This window comes from Capricornis sumatraensis, chromosome 7 (assembly GCF_032405125.1).
Source record: "Capricornis sumatraensis isolate serow.1 chromosome 7, serow.2, whole genome shotgun sequence".
NCBI classification, from domain to species: Eukaryota; Metazoa; Chordata; class Mammalia; order Artiodactyla; family Bovidae; genus Capricornis; species Capricornis sumatraensis.
Window position 1 is genome coordinate 104247891 of NC_091075.1, and position 20029 is coordinate 104267919.

Consider the following 20029-nt stretch of genomic DNA (forward strand, 5'->3'; position numbering starts at 1 on the left):
CAACTATTTCTGATTATTCACACTGTATCCAGAGTAATTTCTAGAAGAAGAATCATAGTTTATAATAATTATAATACTGAACAGTATCATCAGTGGCAAGATTAAAAAATATATTTTGTACTCTATTATTTACATTTGTTTTCTGTTGTTGCTAATTGTTAGACTAGCTAATTGCCCTTTGTAGTAGCATTCTAGCAGGTACAGAGCTGTTTTTATTATTTGTTACATTTGTCTTTTCAGCTCTTGAAATCCCTGATGTGGTCCTTTTAATACCCAGTACAAGTAGTAAGTTAGAGGAAATCCTAAATAGAGCTCTATTTTTAGTATATACCAAATAGCTCACTTGTTTAAATGTTTTGTCGTGTTCAGTTAAGTTCAGTTGCTCAGTCGTATCCAACTCTTTGTGACCCCATGAACTGCAGCACTCCAGCCCTCCCTGTCCATCACCAACGGCCATCAAGTCGGTGATGCCATCCAGCCATCTCATCCTCTGTCATCCCCTTCTCCTCCTGCCCCCAATCCCTCCCAGCATCAGAGTCTTTTCCAATGAGTCAACTCTTCGCATGAGGTGGTCAAAGTATTGGAGTTTCAGCTTTAGTATCAGTCCTTCCAATGAACACCCAGGACTGATCTCCTTTAGAATGGACTGGTTGGATCTCCTTGCAGTCCAAGGGACTCTCAAGAGTCTTCTCCATCCCCCCCCAAAACCAAATTCATGTGGAACTGGTCCAGGATTAGCACATATTTAAAAGGAAACAGATGTGTATTGAGCAGGCAGGTATTAATTGCACAAACTAAACAGAAGTCTGAGTGTGAATCTTTAGTCTGCTCAGGGCTACCAGAAGTCATCAGCATGGCCAGAATATTAATGTCATGTGTAGAGACAATATTTGTTTTAGTTCTTACAAATAAACTTATTCCCCTGGCTCCCAGACTTGCTAACATTTGACGCTGCTCAGGCTGATGTACTTACATTTCTCCTCCGCTTCTTTCCCCTCCCCTTTTTGTTCTTTCTAAAAATTATTTGAGTGTAACAAACTGAAAAGGGCTGACACTGTTAGTATAGTTCAATGCATTTTCACAAAGTGAACACACTTGTGTAACCGATCAAGCAACAACAATACCAGCTCCCCAGGAGCCCCTCCTGTCTGCTCTTAGCTACTGTCTCTCTCAAAGCCTACTGTTATTCTGACTTCTAACACTGGATTTGTCTTGCCTGCTTTCGATTTTTGCTTTAGAATAATCAAGTAGTATATTCTTTTTGGCGTCTGTTCAGTTTCGATGCTTATGTTATTGTCAGGCAGTCACTAAGTCATGTCTGATTTTTGCAACCCCATGGACCACAGCACACCAGTCTTCATGGATCACAGCCTTGTCTGGCGAAGGGACTTGTGTAAGTCAATGAAGCTATGAGCCATGCCATGCAGGACCACCCAAGACGGACAGGTCATAGTGGAGAGTTCTGACAAAATGTGGTCCACTAGTGAAAACCACTCCAGTATTCTTGCTGCAAGAACCCCATGAACAGTATGAACAGGCAAAAAGATTTTTGTTATTTTTGTTTTATTTCACAAACATGTATCTTTATATGCCTTTATAGTAAGGCATTTTAAATGAATGTACTATATTTCACTATATAATCAATATTAAAATTTTAAAAGTTTCCATCAACTTTTCATTGTCTAATCTGATAGTATAATTATCCTTACTCTTTTCTACTTTTCTCTCCTCTACCTACCAACTGTTACCTCTGCTTTTAGTATTTTTTTAAATTAATCATTACTATTTTTTTTGGTGGTGCTGGGTCATTGCTGCTGTGCAAGAACTTTCTCTAGTTGTGGAGAGCAGAGGCTGCTCTCTAGCTGTGGTGTTCGGGCTTCTCATTGTAGTGGCTTCTCTTGTTGCGGAGTGTGGGTTCTAGGGCCCACAGGCTCAGTAGTTGTGGTACATGGGCTTAGTTGCTCCGAGGCACGTGGGATCTTCCCGAACCAGGGATCGAACCCATGTCCCCTGTATTGGCAGGTGGATTCTTAACCACTGGACCACCAGGGAAGTCCCCTGCTTTTAGTTTTAAATTGTCCCAGTTGACAGCACATTTTATAAGCATCTGTGCCTTTGCAAACTTTGTCTTCTAATAATAAAAGCTGAAAAACCAAGAAGCACTATTTACACTATTTTGATTGGGAAGCAAAATAGCGTTTAGGGTTTTATTTCTTCTCTGTGGGTTCAAAGTCAACCCAAGTACCACTTGAGACATTTCATATTGATCAGGACAAGTGAACACTTATATAGCTCAGTGAATTGCTCAAATTCATGGCACATTTTAAATTGCCTCATCTTTGGATGGTGTTTTTGTTTTTCCTGGAGTTTCAAATTACTTTTCTTTCTCTTTGTTGAAAGAGAGAACATGCCCCTTTGCAACGTCACTACCCTGTCCCCCTTCTTTCCCTTCAGTGTGTGTTAGGAAATCTGCTGATATGCTTGTCAGTTTGGGGGAAGGATTTGAGTGATTGCATTTTGTGAACCCTGAACCATAATGCTATACTCCTGCACGCTCTCCTTCCCCAGGAGAGTCTGAAATAACGTTTACCTCTCCTAATTGAGGGGAGCCCTCAATTAGTGAGGAAGCTACAAGGTGTTAAGCTGATTAACACCTATTATATGGACAGATTTTCTTTGTGTGAGTAAATCAGGGGCCTGACTTCCAGATGCTCACTAGAGAGATTAATGGCTGTAAGCTGTGTTTTCCTGAAACTGTGATTGGCCTGGGCATTGTAAATAATCCACACCTGGAATTGTGAAATTTCCTGTGTTTCCCCAGCAAGTTGTTCTAGGCCTGATTTACAAGCGCAATAATGTTTCTTATACAGAATGCATGGTTTCCCTTTATTTTAGAAAATGGTTGCTCATTGTGTGTTGTTGTCATATGCAGTTTAAGAGGAGTCGTTCGGTTTGATGGGTTTAAAAGAGTTTGGTTTCAGACTTATCTCAGGCCTGAGGAAATCTTTTTCAGAATTAGTGATTTCCCAAATGGACAGTTAAATTTGGTGGGGAGCGGGTGTGTGTTGGGGGTGGGGGTGTGGAATTCAGCTGTAGACGTATTGAGTAATTTCACCAGTAAAATCTAGTTGAGGGGCTTCCCTGGTGGCTCAGTGGTAAAGAATCCGCCTGCCGATGCAGAAGACACGGGTTTGATCCCTGGTCCGGGAAGATCCCACGTGCCAAGCAATAACAGCCCACGCACTGCAGTTATTGAGCCTGGGAGCCACCCTACTGAGCCCACATGCTTCAGCTGCTGAAGCTCGTGAACCCTAGAGACCATGCTCTGCGACAAGAGAAGCCAGTCCACTGCACCTGGAGGGTAGCCCTGCTCTCTGTGAATGGAGAAAAAGCCCTGGCTGAGGTGAAGACCCAGCACAGCCATGAATAAATAAAGAGGACAATTTATCAAAAAAAAAAAAAGAGTCCAGTTGACTTTGTATTGCCTAAGTGATGTAGTGGACTTGCGTGTGGGACTCCAGGGCTGGGTAACTTGTGTTTAGATCTCTGACATGTTCGACAAATTGCTCAACTTTTAAGCCTCATTAAGGTGAGGATACCGAGAATAATGTATGTAAAGTGTTTATCCCAGCGCCGGGGATAAAGTCCTTCCTGAATCGTTAATTCTCTTGCTCTGGTGATCCTAGTAGGGAGCTGGGTTTCAGGAGAATGAATACCTGCCACAGCTCTACCTCAAAAGAGAAAGACTTTGTTTAGAGGCAGCTCTTTGGGTGGAAAGGATTTGCTTGTGAGCTACTCCAGGAATAGGGTTTCCCAAGGGGCGGTAGTGATGAAGAGCGTGGCTGCCAGTTCAGGAGACGTAAGAGACATGGGTTCCATCCCTGGGTTGGGAAGATTCCCCTGGAGGAGGGCTTGGCAACCCACTCTGGTATTCTTGCCTGGAGAATCCCACGGACAGAGGAGCCTGGAGGGCCTCCATGGGGTCACAAAGAGTTGGATGCGACTGAGTGACTATCACTTTCACTTTTCATACCATCTTTGTATGAATACTAATTTTATACTATCCTGATTTGGGGAAGAACCTTTTTCTTTTGGGGAAACTTCAGTTATAACAATCCTTTTCTTCTAAAGGAGTAGCCGTCAGCCTCCTTGGGAATCTGTGGAACAGGATTAAGATGAATATTTCAGTTTCCTCTTTTTCAGAAGCCTGGAGGACATTATTTCAGAATCCGAGTCTTGTTTCCTCTCATGATAACCATGTAATGTGGTTAGATTAGTTGGTAATCCAGCTTCTTGTACCGGAAGAGGAAAATGCTTGGAGAAATTAATAGTTGAATGTGTGAATCAAGCTATAGGGAATGCTAAAGCAACTGGATTGTTTTGGTGGAAAATTTTTCTCTACCGAATGACATTTAACATGTTATTAGGCAATTTCTGCCTTTGACCAACAAGTTTTGATGCTTTTCATCAGATAATGCTTTCTTCTTAACCTGTAAGGCAGAATGTCACCTTTTTTGTTGCTTTAAAATGATTTTAGACATTGGATTGGATTGTGTTTACATAGGTAAGATGTTAATAGACACAGTTAAGTGAACAGGTCTTATTAAAGCCACTGAAAGCATGAGGTGGTCCCAGACTTCTTGTTAAGGGGGAGACAGTCTGAAGGAAAAGAGAAAGAGGGAGACTGGGAAAGAGGGAAATGGGATGAAGGGGCAAGAGAAAGACAGAAATTATGTGTGTTGTAACAGCAATAAAGAATATCGGCCCTGACTGGGCATGAAAACCTAACTTAGTATAGATCTTATCATATTTCTTGCCTCCACTCTTTCCCCTTCACTTTAAAAGAAAAAATTTTTTATCATAGACAGTAGAAGTAGAATGTTTCATTAACTTTCAGATAGGCTTTTCTCCAGATTTAACATTTCTCAATATTTTGCCACACTTAAATGGAAAAAAAAAAAAGTATCCTTTTCCTTTTGTTCTTTGCTGGAGTGATTTAAAGCCTATCCCAGACATCTGTTTTTTCACTTTGGCTTTACCTTATGTGCGTCTCCTTTAAAAGGGGGATTTCTTTCCCTACATAATTGCATGCCAGTCTCATTCCTAATAAAATTACATTTTAGATTCATCTATGAATTAGCTTGTCTCCACACTGTTTTAAAATGTCTGTTCAAGTTGTTTACATCCTGACTCAGTCAAATCAAAGTGTGTTGTTGTTGTTTTTTAGTTGCTAAGGGTTCCCTAAAATGCTGACTGTGTTTTGTGTGTGTGTGTGTTGTGCCCGTGTGTGCATATGCGCGCGCGTGTGCTCAGTCATGTCTGACTCTTTGCTACCCCATGACTTATAGCCCGCCAGGTTCCTTTGTCTCCAGGCAAGAGTACTGGAGTGGGTTGCCATTTCCTTCTCCAGGGGATCTTCCCAACCCAAGGACTGAACTCACATCTCCTGCATTCCTGCATTGCGGGTGGATTCTTTACTGCTGAGCCGCCTGGGAAGCCTATATACTGTGTTAGGTTTTGTCAAGTCTTAACCTAGAGCATTTGCCCTGCTTATTTGCTGGGGATGATGGGGGTGGGGGCGGAAATTGACTGAGGAAACTGAGTTGAATGTATGTTTTACTTTGTGGATTTATCTGACTGCTCGTCTTAATGTGTTTTTGTTCTTATAGACCAGTGGTTCTCAACCTGGAATAATTTTATTCCCTGGAGGTGGGGGTAGGGGCGCATCTGACAGCGTCTGGGGAGATTTTCGTTGTCGTAATCTCTTGGGTGGAGGCCAGGGCTGCTGCTCCACGCTGCACGGTACTCAGAATGGCCCTCACCACAGATACTTTTATGTCTCCTTATGTCTCTTGGTGCTGAGTTTGAGAATTCTGTGCTTCTGTTCCAGGTATTTCCTGTAGAATGCAGTGAGCGCTAAAGCTCAGTTAAACGTTTGACAGAAGCCTTTCTGCTCAAAAGAGTTGTCTAGTCCAAGAGTGCTGCTATTTTTCCATGACTGGATCTGTGTGCCAGTTACAGGGGTATGTCACCTGGCGAAAATAACATGTATGAGCTGAGCACTTTATACAATGCATGTTATATTCTAATTTTAAAAGTTTACTTGAAAAAAAGAATATCCCTGGTCCTGCTGTTGAACCTTCCTCTCTTTTGACTACCACCTCAGATTCTTCGAGAAATCTTTAAATCCTCTTTCCTTTTAATGTAAGAGACTGGTAAAGCTGGGGGAAAAGGATATCTTGTGCCTGATGGTTTTGGGTCTGTTGTGGACAAACCAGGTACTGGTATCAACCTTGTTCTGGAGACACCAGAACAGTTAAGTACCAGTAGCACGTGCTGCCCCCTACCCCCTCACCCAAGGGCTTCCCAGGTGGCGCTAATGGTAAAGAACCCTCTTGCCAGTGCAGGAGATGAAAGAGACATGAGTTCGATCCCTGGGTCAGGAAGATCCCCTGGAGGAGGAAATGGCAACCCACTCCAGTATTCTTGCCTAGACAATCCTAGGGACAGAGGAGCCTGGCGGGCTGCAGTCCACGGCGTCGCAGAGTCAGGCACAACTGAGCACATCCAGCTCAGGCCCCCAGAAAAGCTTGCAGGAGAGGGAAGGAAAGTTCCCCCAGATGAGATGGCTTCCAGAGAAGAAAGCGCCTTTCCCAGGCTCTGAGAAGTGGGCATGTGGGGCAGAGGAGGCTGGGAATGCAGTAGTGATGTGCTGGGAACCCTTTCCGGAAAGTTGTCTTAAAGCCACCGTTTTTCCCCCCATCTCTGATAAATCACTGGAAGGAAAGGCAATGAATTTTTTTCTGACAATCAGTTCTTACTGGGGGCCCAAGCTTCGTTTGCAAGTGAAAGGGCTGCTGTTGGAGTCGTGGACATCACAATGGGCCCTGCCTCTTTTCACATCAAAGTGTAAAAGAATCTCCAGGGGTGATTAATGGGGGCTGCTGGACTCATTACTTGTAAACAAAGCTGAGGGGTGACCTCGACATTTTTTTTTTTTTTAATTAAAAGAAAACAGGGTTTCCTAGCGGAGAGCCGTGGGTCTGCTCTCCGTTTGAATTTTGACGGCTCTCACTGGAGATCTTTGTTAAGGTTACAGAGAGGCAGCCTGTGTTACCCAGGGTTCGCAAATGCCCTCCCCCCACGCCCACCTCCCACCCCGCAGGTACCCTGTGAGGTCGAAGACTGAAGTCTTGGCTCCAGCTTTATTTTTGTTGCCAGAAGGGGGAACAGGGCAGAAACTATTGAGCCCTCTTCCTCTAGGGGAGATTGAGGGCTTAGACCCCTCCTCTGTTCCTTTTCCCACCCAGCATCAAGAGAAAAACGCCTTCCTCCTGTGCAAGGCAGAAAGAGGTCAGTTTTGAAGTAAATTCCTAGAACTTTACACTGAAGTCCAAAGACTGTTGTTTTCAAGTTTACATCTGAAGTTAGTACTCCTTTCATTTCTGTAGTATGAGGCTTGGCATTGGATTGAAACTTTGAACCAAAATTACAGTATTTGAACATTTCATGTTCACCATTTATACTGAAAGCAATACTATTAAAGCACTGTTATTAGCAAGAGAAATCTAGCATTTTATGGACCCAAGACCTAGAAACTGCTCTTTAAATTCAACTCTGCAGCTGAAGGTCCACCTTCGAATAAACTTTCTTTCCAGCGTCCCCATCTTCCCATCAAGCTTATCTCTCTCTTGCTGTTTTTTTCACTTGGCTTCTTTGTTGCAGTTGGTCCAAGCCTTAGCCAGATTTTAAATAGATGGGGGCCAGAGTGACCCTTTGTAACCCGAGTGGAACCTGTATGGCTCTGGGCACCCAAGAATTCTAATGTGTTTACTGACTTCCCAAGTGTTTGGTAATCACCTTCTGAGTATATCTTCTAAACAAGTTGTAAGATTTGAGAAAGGAGCAGAGGTCACAGCTGGAGGGGTAGAGAGGAGCTCTCTTCCAGCTGAGCCATTTTCAAGTAGAGATAAGAGAACGTTCAAGGACTTCTTTCCCTCAGATATGGAATGGTGTGAATGTGGGAGACGCTCCTGGTTGACACGGCTTTGTGAGTTCAGATGCCAACCAGCAGACTTCAAGTCTGTTCTGCATTGTCTTGCTAGAAGCCTGTGGCAGGGAAATACTTTATGAGCGCTGGTTTGAAACTGAGGCTTGGGCCAGAAATCCTCTTGGTTGACCTTCTTCTCTGGCATTGTTGTTGTTTAGTCACTAAGTCGTGTCTGACTCTTGTGGCCCAATGGACTGTAGCTCACCAGGCTTCTCTGTCCGTGGGATTTCCCCGGCAAGAATACTGGAGTAGGCAGCCACTTCCTTCTCCAGGGGATCTTCCCAACCCAGGGACTGAACCCGCATCTTCTGCTTGGCAGGTGGATGCTTTACCGCTGAGCCACCTGGGAAACCCTCTGACTTTGTAAAGGAGTACTAAATAAAACCTTCCTGGGAGATGGCTTCAGCATGGCTACAGTAGTCAGAGAAACATGCATCCTTTTCTCCTGCAGGACCAGAGCCAATATCTTTAAAAAAATACTTATGTTTATTTTATTTGGCTGTGCTCGGTCTTAGTTGCAGCATATGGGCTCAAGTTCCCCGACCAGGAATTGAACCCGGGCCCCCTGCATTGGGGGAGTTCCAGCCAGTGGACCACCAGGGACGTCTTTAAAGCCAGGATTTTTCTACTGGGGTGTGGAAGGTGGGGTGGAGACAAGGAAGGATGGCAAGGGATAGGGATGACTCATGAGCTGCTGACCAGAAAGGGATGGATTAATTTTAAAATTGAAAGCTGGAAGTGGTGTGCATCCTGAGACGAGTTAGAGCTGTTGTCGTGCTCTCGGGGTGGTGACGTGTGCGCTCTGCCCCCGGATCACTTTGCAGTCTGTAGAGCATTGCACACATGTCAGGTGGTGACCCTGTGCATAACTCAAGCTCTCAGCCATTAGAAGCTGGAGCAGTTCTCCTTTTAAATTATCTTTAACATCCGGCAGAAATGTACATGCCCTCTGCACTTGATAACTTAGATATGAAATCACCCTTAATTTAAGAATGGAGGTGTTGATATTCAAAGGGACAGAGACTATTTAATAAATGAGAGAAGGAATATACCTTATTTGTCTAGAAAACATATCTGAAAATATGTGCTCCTTGTGAAAGACGAAGAGTTGGGAGTCAGGCAATGAATGGAATGAAATGGGAAGACACTTGGAAAAGTTTTTAGTTTCTGTTCCCCTGTTTCCAACTCAAAGTAGTAATTCAGGTGAGTAGAACACTTCTTCCAGGCTCGCCGAGATTCCGCCCTTAAATTTTCACCTGGAAAGGCATCCCAGTTCAAGGGAAAGTGAATTTATTTTGAAGTCAATGAGAGTTGGGTTTGAACTCCAGGCCTAGCTAGACATGTAATGCTGGGAATTTACTGACCCTCTCCAAATTCTTACTTCCTTCATCTATAAAATAATATAATGAGAACTGCATGAGATAACGTATTTTTTAAAACCTTAGTACCTGCACTGAATCAGTATTTAATAAATAGTAATTTTCTTCCCTTTCTGTTGACTGCCTTTGATAATTTTAGTGTTCTGGGTGCAGAGAATTTGAACTCAGTGATGTTTTCTGCACCCCCCCCCCCGCCCCAATATTTATTTATTTGGCTATGCTGGGTCTTAGTTGTGGCATGTGGGATCTTTTTTTTCTTTCACTTGTGGCATGCAGGATCTTAGTTGCAGCACAAGAGCCCTCAGTAGCAGCATGTGGGATACAGTTCTCTGACCAGGGATCAAACCCAGGCCCCCCTGCACTGGGGGTATGTGGAGTCTTAGGCACTGGACCACAGGGAAGTCCCTGAACTCAATGATGTTCTTAAAGTCCCTGGCGGTGGTGGTGGTTTAGTGTCTAAGTCATGTCTGACTCTTTGCGACCCCAAGGACTGCAGCCCACCAGACTCCTGTGTCCATGGGATTTCCCAAGCAAGAATACTGAAATGAGTTGCCATTTCCTTCTCCAGGGCATCTCCCTGACCCAGGGATTGAACCCAAGTCTCCTGCACTGGCAGGTGGATTCTTTACCACTGGGCTAGCAGGATAGGCCTTTTCCCCATCACGGTTTAATTTGTGTGTGTGTGTCGGGGGTGAGGGGGGGCGGTGCACTGTGCGGGGTCTTCATTGTGGTATAGGGGCTCTTTGTTGAGGGTACAGCCTTCTTTAGCTGCAGCATGTGTGCTTCTCTAGATATGGCTGTAGTTAGTTGTGGTGGGGTTAGTTGCTCCTCGGTTTGTGGAGTCTTAGTTCCCCAACCACGGATCGATCCGAGTCCCCTGCATTGGAAGGCGAATTCTCAGTCACTGGACCACGAGGGCGGTCCCCCAGCATTTTTTTTTGTATTACAGTTCTGTTCAGATTGTTGTGTGGTTTCTCTCTGCTGATTAAGCCTCGGCCAATATGACCTCTGGTGCCTGTTTCTCTCAGTCTCAGTGTTACATCACACATCTGTGTAAATTGTATATTTCTTTCACACTGGAGGTCTGTTTAATCTTTGCGCATTATCTCTGTGCTTTGCAAATAACCAGCCATTAATGAGTGATTGACTTTGTGGCTGTTGTAGTCATGGCTGTCGTAGGGATGGAGGATGGATGATGGTTATAATGGGTATTTATTTGCCCTTTCTTGGAAAAACAGCCCAAACTTCTTGCTCTATTACTAATGGGTTAACACTCAGTGTTTCTGTGAGATCCCATAGCTATTGAGGCAATTGGCTTGTTGACCCAAGTGTTGAAAACTACACTTTAAGGCCCGTGTATAAAGTTTTCAGAATTGTGTAAACAGTAATTTACTGCTACCGATTTGTCTTTGTTGACCTTTTAAAAACAAACGGCTTCAAAGCACAGCAAGCCTTATAAGCAGTGATGCTTAAAAAGTCACCTGTATTTCACTTTTCAGGCTAATCTGTCAAAGTCATCTTGCAGCAATGTTTTAATCTGTTTTGAAACAGACGTGTGAAGCTCTACACATGTACTTGCTGAGCCAGTTCTCAACCTAGGAGCCAGGGAGAAGTGGAGTAGCCCATAGGGAGAACGTTTTCTCTCCTCCTTTGGCATTGTAAATCTGTGTTCAGGAAAGCAGTGCTGCCAGAGGACCTGGAGGATTGGCTGCGTTTTGGAGATGGGCACTCCACTGTGGCTCAATAAAGGAAATATTGACATGGGGAATCATTATGTGGCTAATGGGCATTTGTGAATTAAGGGCTACCCTGATGGCTCAGCAGATTAAAAATCTGCCTGAAGTTCAGGAGACACAGAAAACATGGATTCAGTCTCTAGGTCAGGAAGATCCCCTGGAGGAGGAAATGGCAACCTGCTCCAGTATTCTTGCCAGGAAAATCCCATGGACGGTGGAGACTGGCAGGCTACGGTCCATAGAGTCATAAAGAGTCAGGCACAACTGAACACCAGCTCAGAAAGAGTTATCTGGTTCAGCCATTCAGCTGGTTGATCCTCTGAGAGGTGCCCATTTCAGCTCCTGGGTATTTGCCTCTACTTTCCCTCGCCCCTGCCCAATCTTCTCCATCAGTTTGTCTGTCATTGCCCAATTCTTTGACCCATCGTCCCCCACTCGCACCCACGCAGATAACCTTTCCACATGAGAAACAACATTTCTCTTCTCTCTGAAGACTAAGGATATGTTAAAACCCCCGTTGTGAAAAAGTAGAGGGTAATAATTTGTATGAAGAAAATGTGGTCTCCTTTCAAAAGGATTCACACCTGGCATCCTTTGAATTAGGGAGTGGGTGTGGTTTTTCTTTTTCAATCTAATGAAAGTGTGTTTTGAGTGGATGTGCTTTTTATCTTCCCCGTCTCCCCGAGGTGACAGTTTCTGGATTAAGAGAGTGACTTAGTAATCTGGGACTTATATGCAGACTTACATGCACGTCAGCAAATGCTGAGCACCTCCTGTGTGGGAGTGCTGCACAGTACTTGGACAGACGATGTGGACACTCCACCCCTCCCTCCCTGATCCTTTCTTAGGGGCGCTCCTCCTAGCTCATAAGCTCCTTACCATTCTGATGGGCCTCTTTCACTTTCATGTGAAACTCCCTCTTTACCCACCTGATAAAAAGCTGTCACTTCTCAGACCTCTGTCTGTGACTCCCTTCCTCCTTACACCACAAGTGTTCTCTGCACAATCACCGCCCCTCCCCTGCCCCAGCCCTGTGCTCCCATCTCTGGATTTCTGTGCCAGAAACTACTTCCGCAGTGCCATCGCTTCCCTGAGTGGTTTCCTCTCCGCCTCTAAGTGCTAGTCATTATCTCCCAGCCTAACTTGATGGTTCCTCAGTGGGAGAAACTTGATTATGTTAGGTTTCCCCTATGTTCATTACTTCCTTACTTTAAAAACCTGCAGGGCTTCCTATCACCTACAGTTTAGAGATTGAATCCCTTAATAGAGCATTCAAATCCTCCATCCTCTGGGCCTCAGCTTTGTCATGTCTCTTTTTTTGGTTGTGCCGGGTCTTCATTGCTGCACAGACTGTCTCCAGTTGTGGTGAGTGGAGGCTACTCTCTATTGCAACAAGCAAGCTTCTCTTTGTGGCGCTTTCTGTTGCAGAGCAAGGGCTCTAGGGTGCGTGGGCTCAACAGAAGCCAGTACTCAGGCTCTAGAGCACGGGCTCAATAGTTTTTACACAGCATTGAGAGATCTTCCCAGACCAGGGATGGAACCCCTGCCTCCTGCATTAGCAAGCAGATTCTTTACCACTGAGCCACCAGTGGTTCCCCACCAAGGAAGCCCCCTCAGTCTTAAAGACTCATCTCACATCACTTCTATCTTTCTGCCAGCCCTGCTGCCTGGCTGTACAGAAGTTCTCACAATTCCATATACAAACCTTGGTGTTTCAAATACCAGGCCTTGGCATATGCTGTGCCTTCCTCCCATTCCTGCTTCATTCATTCATTCCTTGATCTGTAAGTCCTGTCAGGGAGGTACAGAGCTTTACAGGAGCATATAGGAAGGGCTTCCCTGGTGGCTCAGATGGTAAAGAATCTGCCTGCCAATGCAGGAGACCCGGGTTTGATCCCTGGGTTGGGAAGATCCCCGGAAAAGGGATTGGCTACCCACTCCAGTATTCTTGCCTGAAGAATTCCATGGACCGAGGAGCCTGGTGGGCTACAATCCATGGGGTTGAAAAGAGTCGGACACGACTGAGGGACTAACACAAAGGAAAGGCAGGTACCTAAATGTAGATTTAGAAAATAATCAGGGAAGACTTCTTGGAGGAAGTGATGGTTAGGCAGAAAATTAATGTATGTTGAGGAGTTAATCAGTTGAAAAAGTTGGGTGGTAGAATGAGAAGAGAAATGTATCCCAGGTGGAAAGGAATTATACTTCTGAAGATTTGGATAAAAAGCATAGCGTTCTTTGGAGGAACTTTGTGAACTTAAGTGCTGCTGGAACATGGAGCACCAGGCCAGGAACTGATTTGGGGGGCATGCTAAAAAATTTGACTTTATGGGGAAACCATCAAAGAACTTTAAGTAGATTAATGGTAGATTTGCTTTTAAAAAGTTACTTGCTAAGTGGGGAATGTAGTTTAGTGTGGCTGAAGTAGAAGCTCAGAAACCAGTGGGGGGCCTATTAAGGAGTCCCTCAGGAGGGAGGGAGAGAACAGACTGGATTCTGGATAATTGGGGGAAAATAACAGCAACAGCAACAAAAGGATATGTAGGTAGTTGGATGTAAAGGATGTGTAAAAGAGAAGGATCAAGAGACGTCCCAACCTCTTGGCTTTGTTCCTGGGAGAAGCTGTGTTAGTGATGAGGAAGACAGATGATGGTACATATTCTTTGGGGGAGAGTGTAGTTTGAGATGCCTGTGAAAATTCTTGCAAGTGGAAATGTTAAGTGGGTAATTGGTTATCCAAGAATGGAGCTCATTGGAGAAGATCTGGACTCAGGATGTATATTATTCAGTAGAAAGTGAAACAGAGTTGTACATGAGATTCCCAAGGAGAGTAAGAGGGTGAAAATGGCTAAGAACAGGAAACTAATCAGCAAGAAAGCTCAAGAAGATTGAAAGGTACCGTCAGAGAAGTGGGAGGAGAACCAGGAGACTATTATTACCTTGCGGGCCAAGAGAAGAGACCCTAGTGGTTCAGAGCGTCTGATGCTGTTCAGCTGCTGCTTCAGTGGCCTCTTCTGTGCAACTTCTTCTCTCACTTGCCAGCATTAATGGACCTCTGCTTCTCAAAGATACAGTATTTTGTCATTTATTTCTTCAATTGCTTTTATATTGATCTTTCTTACAAGATTCTATCATTGAACAGCTGATTAAGACCTGTCATCTTTGTGTCTCCCAGGGCTGGCATTGTACCTAGACTCAGAAGATACTCAATGAACTAATTAAATAATTTAAAGATAAATAAGAGTTGGCCTCTACCCATCAAGAAATGGTAATGCGTCTTAGTGATTTGCCTGACATTTTTCTCTCTGGAAAATTTACGATGTGCTTTTAAATATATCAACATTCCTTCATAGCCCCTTGTAGAATTTTCTACACCCATAAAGGCAGATGTATGACATTTCCCTGAGGTCTTTGCCCATCACAAGAACCATCTTCTTTTTTTGTTTTAATTGAAGCATAGTTGATTCCCTGGTGGCTCTGTGGTAAAGAATATGCCTGCAATGTAGGAGATGTGTGAGATGCGGGTTCAATCCCTGAGTTGGGAAGATAACCCTGGAGAATGAAATGGCAACCCACTCCAGTATTCTTGCCTGGAAAATCCCATGGACAGAGGGGCCTGGACAGAGGAGCCTGGTGGGCTCCAGTCCATGGGGTCTCAAAAGAGTTGGACACAGCTTAGTGATTAAGCAACAGAAGAATAATTAATTTATGATATTAGTTTCAGGTGTAACATACTGGTTCACTATTTGTATAGATTATACTCCATTTAAAGTTATTACAAAACAGTAGCTGTGTTTCCTTGTGATGTACACTGCAACCTTGTTGCCCATCTGTTTTATACATAGTACTTTGTATCTCTTTATCCCCTACCCATATCTTGCTTCCCATCATCCCTCTCCCCAGTGGTGACCACAAGTTTGTCTTCTGTTATCTGTGAGTCCGTTTCTGCCTCCTCCTGTATATTCATTTTATTTTTTAGATTCCATGAAGAAGTGATAACAGAAGAGTATTTGTCTTAGGAATCACGCTCTTGTGACCTTCCATGGGAGGCTTATACTAGGGGAGTCTGGGAAATGGCAGGTCTTGTGAAAATAAGCTAGTCAGTGGGTGGTAGGTAAGCTGAGCGAAAAGATTTATGAGCCACATCCTGTTCTGGAAAGCCGCTGCTGGGGATGGGAGAGTGGGAGAAACTGCTGTGTAAATTACAGAGGCAGTTCAGGAAATGCAGTCTGCCCTGGAGGGTCTCAGGGGGACCCTGTATGGATCCCTTTTCTCATAACACGTGGGTGAAGGAGAGAATTGGTAAGAGTAAGTCTGCATGGGGCTTAGTCTGGATTGTGATCAGCCATCTCTTGGAAGGTGGAAAAAGGAGCAGAAGACAGAGAAGGCGCAGTGGGCCCCAGAATCATCTGTGGTTTCATGAGTGCTTGCCGAATCAACGGAGGGAGAGGAGCCATTTGGTAGAAGCAGAAGATCTCGTTTATTGGCCTCAGCTCTCACACGGTGCCCTCTGCACGGAATGCCTCTCCGTTGCTTCATTAATGTGGGTAGGTTTCTGCCCTGGCTCCAGATGTGTAGGTGAGATTCTCATGTCTTAGCTAGAGTGTGAATTATTTGGCCTGAGTTGTTTTTCGTTTGTTGTGGTGGTGGTGGTGGTGGTGGTTTATTGTATTGCAATGAAAGACACTCAAATAAGTTCCTTGATAGGAGACTGGATTCTACATTAGCTAGATCTGCAAAATAGAAAATTGGATAGTTATTAAAAAGGATCAGATAATTCTATGTGTATCAACATAGAATGATACACTACCTAAATTATGGAATAGAATCCAAGGTATTGTCTGTTTTGATGGCTCGGAGTATAGAGCTCCATCTGTGGCTTTAGTGGTAAAGTACCCCGCCCCTGCCAGTGGAGGAGACATAAGGGATGTGGGTTCGATCCCTGGGTCGGGAAGATTCCCTGGAGAGGGAAATGGCAACCCACTCCAGTATTCTTGCCTGGAGAATCCCATGGACAGAGGAGCCTGGTGGGCTATGGTTAAGGGATCGCAAAGAGTTGGACATGACTGAAGTGGCTGAGGATGCATGCCTCGATCTAGACAAACATGCATTAAAATTAAACTGAAAGGACAAGCCCCAACTCTTGCAACATTAATTTTCTTGGGAATAGAATTATTCTGATTGCTTAGTGGAATGACTTAGTGGAATAATTTTTTATTCATGATGTGCATATATTAATTTTATAGTCAGGTTTAAGATATTAATGTTTTCTGAAATATTTGAAAAAGTGAAGGAATGGTCACTCATCCTGCCGCATCCTGAAGAAAATTAAAATATTACACATTCATTTATTCATCCAATAAATATTTGTGTTCCCATTGTATTCCAGGCATTGGTCTGTGAGGTGAGGCTATAGTAGGAAATAAAACCAACATGCTTCTACTTTTCTGGTGCTCATGTCCATGGGAGACAAAAAGTGAATATGCAACAGGTCAGGTTATAAAGCAGGATTGGTGAGGGTAATTAGTGTTGGGTCTGTGAGGGAAAGTTATGTTATTTTCTTTTAGGTCATCAGAAAGGTCTGCTCTCTGATCAGGCAGTATTTAGACAGAGACCTGAAGGAGATAAGCCAGACTAGGAAGCTGGGGGTGGGGAAACCTTTTCAGGTAGAGGGAGCCTGTGCAAAGGCCTTGAGACAGTACTCTGCAAGGCAGACAGGGTGATGGGGGTGGGTGTGGCTGGGTGAGAGAGCTAGCAGGAGGCCAGATTGTAGAGACCCTTGTAGCTGTTGGAAGTGAGACTGGAAAACCATCTGAGTGTTTTGATCAGAGGAGTAGCACTAAATGTCTCCACTGTGGGCATGAACAAAAGCAGCTTAGGGGAAACTGTCTCTGCCTCTCATTTCACACAGAAAGTCTAAGGTTTGGTGGTGGTGGTTTAGTTACTCAGTCGTATCCCACTCATGCAGCCTCATGGATTGTAGCCCACCAGGCTCCTCTATCCATGGATTTTCCCAAGCAAGATTACTGGAGCGGGTATTTCCAGGGGAAAGACCTTCGTCCAGGGGATCCTCCCAACCCAGGGATCGAACCCGGGTCTCCTGCACTGCAGGCAGATTCTTTACCAACTGAGCCATGTGGGGACCCAACAGGAACATGAAACATTACAGAGCAGGGATCAGGTCCTGACTTCTAGTTGTCACTTCAGCACTCTGTTACACAGATGAGGGTATCCAGCCAGAGAATTCCCATTTCCTAGTATATGATGAGAGCACATTATTTTTAATAGTTAGATCTGTGATTAATTATTGTGAACATAGCCCATGATGCTGTGTAGAATGTCCAGGGGTTTGGGTCTCAGTCCTCTTCTTCCTTGAATATGATGCTTCTGCTCTCTGATATTTGCTAAAATTCTGGGTCAGAGTGTAAATGTCCCTTTTTCCATGACAGGGTTGGGATACACCCAACAACCAGCTCTTGTGTTGCCAATAGGTATTGAGCAGTAATTTAGTTTACCTGGAAACTACGGGCACCTTGGGCATACATTCATGTTAAGAGTATACTTGTCTCTTATAAGGCTAATAAATTAAAGAAGTCACTTCATCAGAAGTTTATCAGGGGTTTGCAATGTGCAGCACACTTTGCTGATTAGGATTGACATATATATGCATATATGCTGCTAAGTAGCTTCAGTTGTGTCCGACTCTGTGCAACCCCGGAGACGGCAGCCCACCAGGCTCCCCCGTCCCTAAGATTCTCCAGGCAAGAACATTGGAGTGGGTTGCCATTTCCTTCTCCAGTGCGTGAAAGTGAAGTCGCTCAGTTGTGTCCGACTCCTAGTGACCACACACATATTCACACTATTGTGTGTAAAATACACTTCATCTTGGTCAAAAGGCTGAGAAGTGATCATGTGTAAAATAGATAGCTAGCAGGACCTGCTGTATAGCACAGGGTGCTCAGTGCTCTGTGATGACTTCGATGGGTAAGAGGGAGGGGATCTGTGTATATATAGCTGATTCGCTTCCTTGTACTGCAGAAACTAACACGACATGGTAAAGCAATTATACTCCAATAAAAACAAAAGAGCAACAACAACAAAACACTGCGCAGTGTGCTTTCCGAGTTATGGCAACACTGAGTCTTCAAGGAGTTTACAGTCTGTTGGGTATGACAGGCAAAAGCCCAGATGTTACAGAGTTGCACAGATGACCTGGAAGTGCAAAGGAGAGAAAGAGGGATTAGGAAGGGAGGGTATGTGCTAGGCTTCATGAAGGAGGTATTGAAGTTTGGGGGAAAGCCTTGCTCAAGGGACAGTCAGAGGAGTGACGTGGAAGGAAAGAGGTTTAGGAGGAATGGTCTATTTCAACTGGATTAAAGTCTTCCCTGGTGGCTCAGTTGGTAAAGAATCTGCCTTCAGTGCAGGAGACCCAGGTTCCATCCCTAGATTGGAAAGATCCTCTGGGGAAGGGAATGGCTATCCACTCCAATATGCTTGCCTGGAGAACTTCATGGACAGAGGAGCCTGGCAGGCTACAGTCCATGGGATCGCAGAGAGTCGGACACGACTGAGCAACTAACGCTTAAAGGATCTTCAAGAGGAGAAAAGAGGGAGGCAGTGGTACGATGGGTTCATCGCATCTAAGCCTTCCGTGTCACTGTTCAACGCAATAGCTGCTGGCCACGTGTGGCTGTTGTGCCCTTGCAGTGTGTCTGGTCTGAACAGAGATCAGTCCTGATGTCCTGGAAACACACAACGCACAGATTTCAGAGACTTGGTCTGGAGAAAAATGTCAAGGATCTCATCATTTAGATTGGTTACAAGTTAAACAATGAAAACACTTTGGGGATATGTTGGTTTTAAGTGAAACATACTTAGAGTTTACCGCACTGGCTTCTTTTTACAATTTTAATGTGGCTCCTGGCCAATTTAAAATTGCTAGTTGTAGCTGCTAGTATTTTTCTCTTGGTCACAGCTGATCTAGGCTAAGCCTGCTGGTAGCCCTGGAAGCGGGAGTAAAAGCAGGGCAAATGGAAAGAAGGGAAGGAATGGAAGAAAACTGGGAACGACCAAGCTGTAGGATTTACACTTAGTCCTTTTGGGAGGTCAGAGACACCCCTGAGGCATCTGGCCCTGATGTTGCAATAGACCTGAAGAAGTGCTCTGCGGCACGGAGGCGTTGGAGGGAGGAGGACAATGATTTCATTTTGGTCCTGTTAATCACAGGCTGTGCTTGCTGTAGGGAGGTTCCTTTGGCAGCAAAAAGTGGAGCTGGCAGAGGCCAGAGGCGGGGAGACCAGTTAGGTTGGGTCCTATGCCCCCATCACACCTGGCAGCTGCAGCCTCTGGGAGGAGGGGTCAGGGTGAGAGTGTGATACACTGTGGAAATTATGCTTAGTAGGTCATGCTGAATTTTACCATTGGGCTTTCCAAATTCCCACTTTTCCCCCTTTAATTCCCACAGCCTTTGCAGTAGGTGGGGGAAAAGTGTGCAAATTATGGTGTGACCCTCCAATTTTAATGCAAATATTTAGACTACCGCAGCAGCTTACCTTTCTCCTTATTATTTTTGGAAGGAGATTGATTTGGTAGAGATGGGAAATTTCCAACTCAGATTTGCTTAGCTTTATTTCCTAGAATCAGAAGATGACTAAGAAAGTTTTTATTGGACTCTACTCATGGTCCAATGGTAAAGAACCTGCCTGCCAGTGCAGAGGAGAAGGCAATGGCACCCCACTCCAGTACTCTTGCCTGGAAAATCCCATGGATGGAGGAGCCTGGAAGGCTGCAGTCCATGGGGTCGCTGAGGGTCGGACACGACTGAGCGACTTCACTTTGACTTTGCACTTTCATGCTTTGGAGAA

The 20029-nt window shown here is 44.6% G+C and overlaps 1 protein-coding gene across 1 annotated transcript in view; it reads left to right on the top strand.

Annotated features, from left to right (window-relative positions):
* Nucleotides 1–3283: 3283 nt before the first annotated feature.
* The window catches only part of AFF1 (ALF transcription elongation factor 1), a 175996-nt gene continuing 159250 nt past the window's right edge, over nt 3284–20029 (top strand). Inside the window, exons 1-2 of the mRNA XM_068974980.1 lie at nt 3284–3403; nt 5670–5802. Of these exons, the coding sequence (XP_068831081.1) occupies nt 3284–3403; nt 5670–5802 (253 nt within the window). The remainder of the gene's footprint in view (nt 3404–5669; nt 5803–20029) is intronic.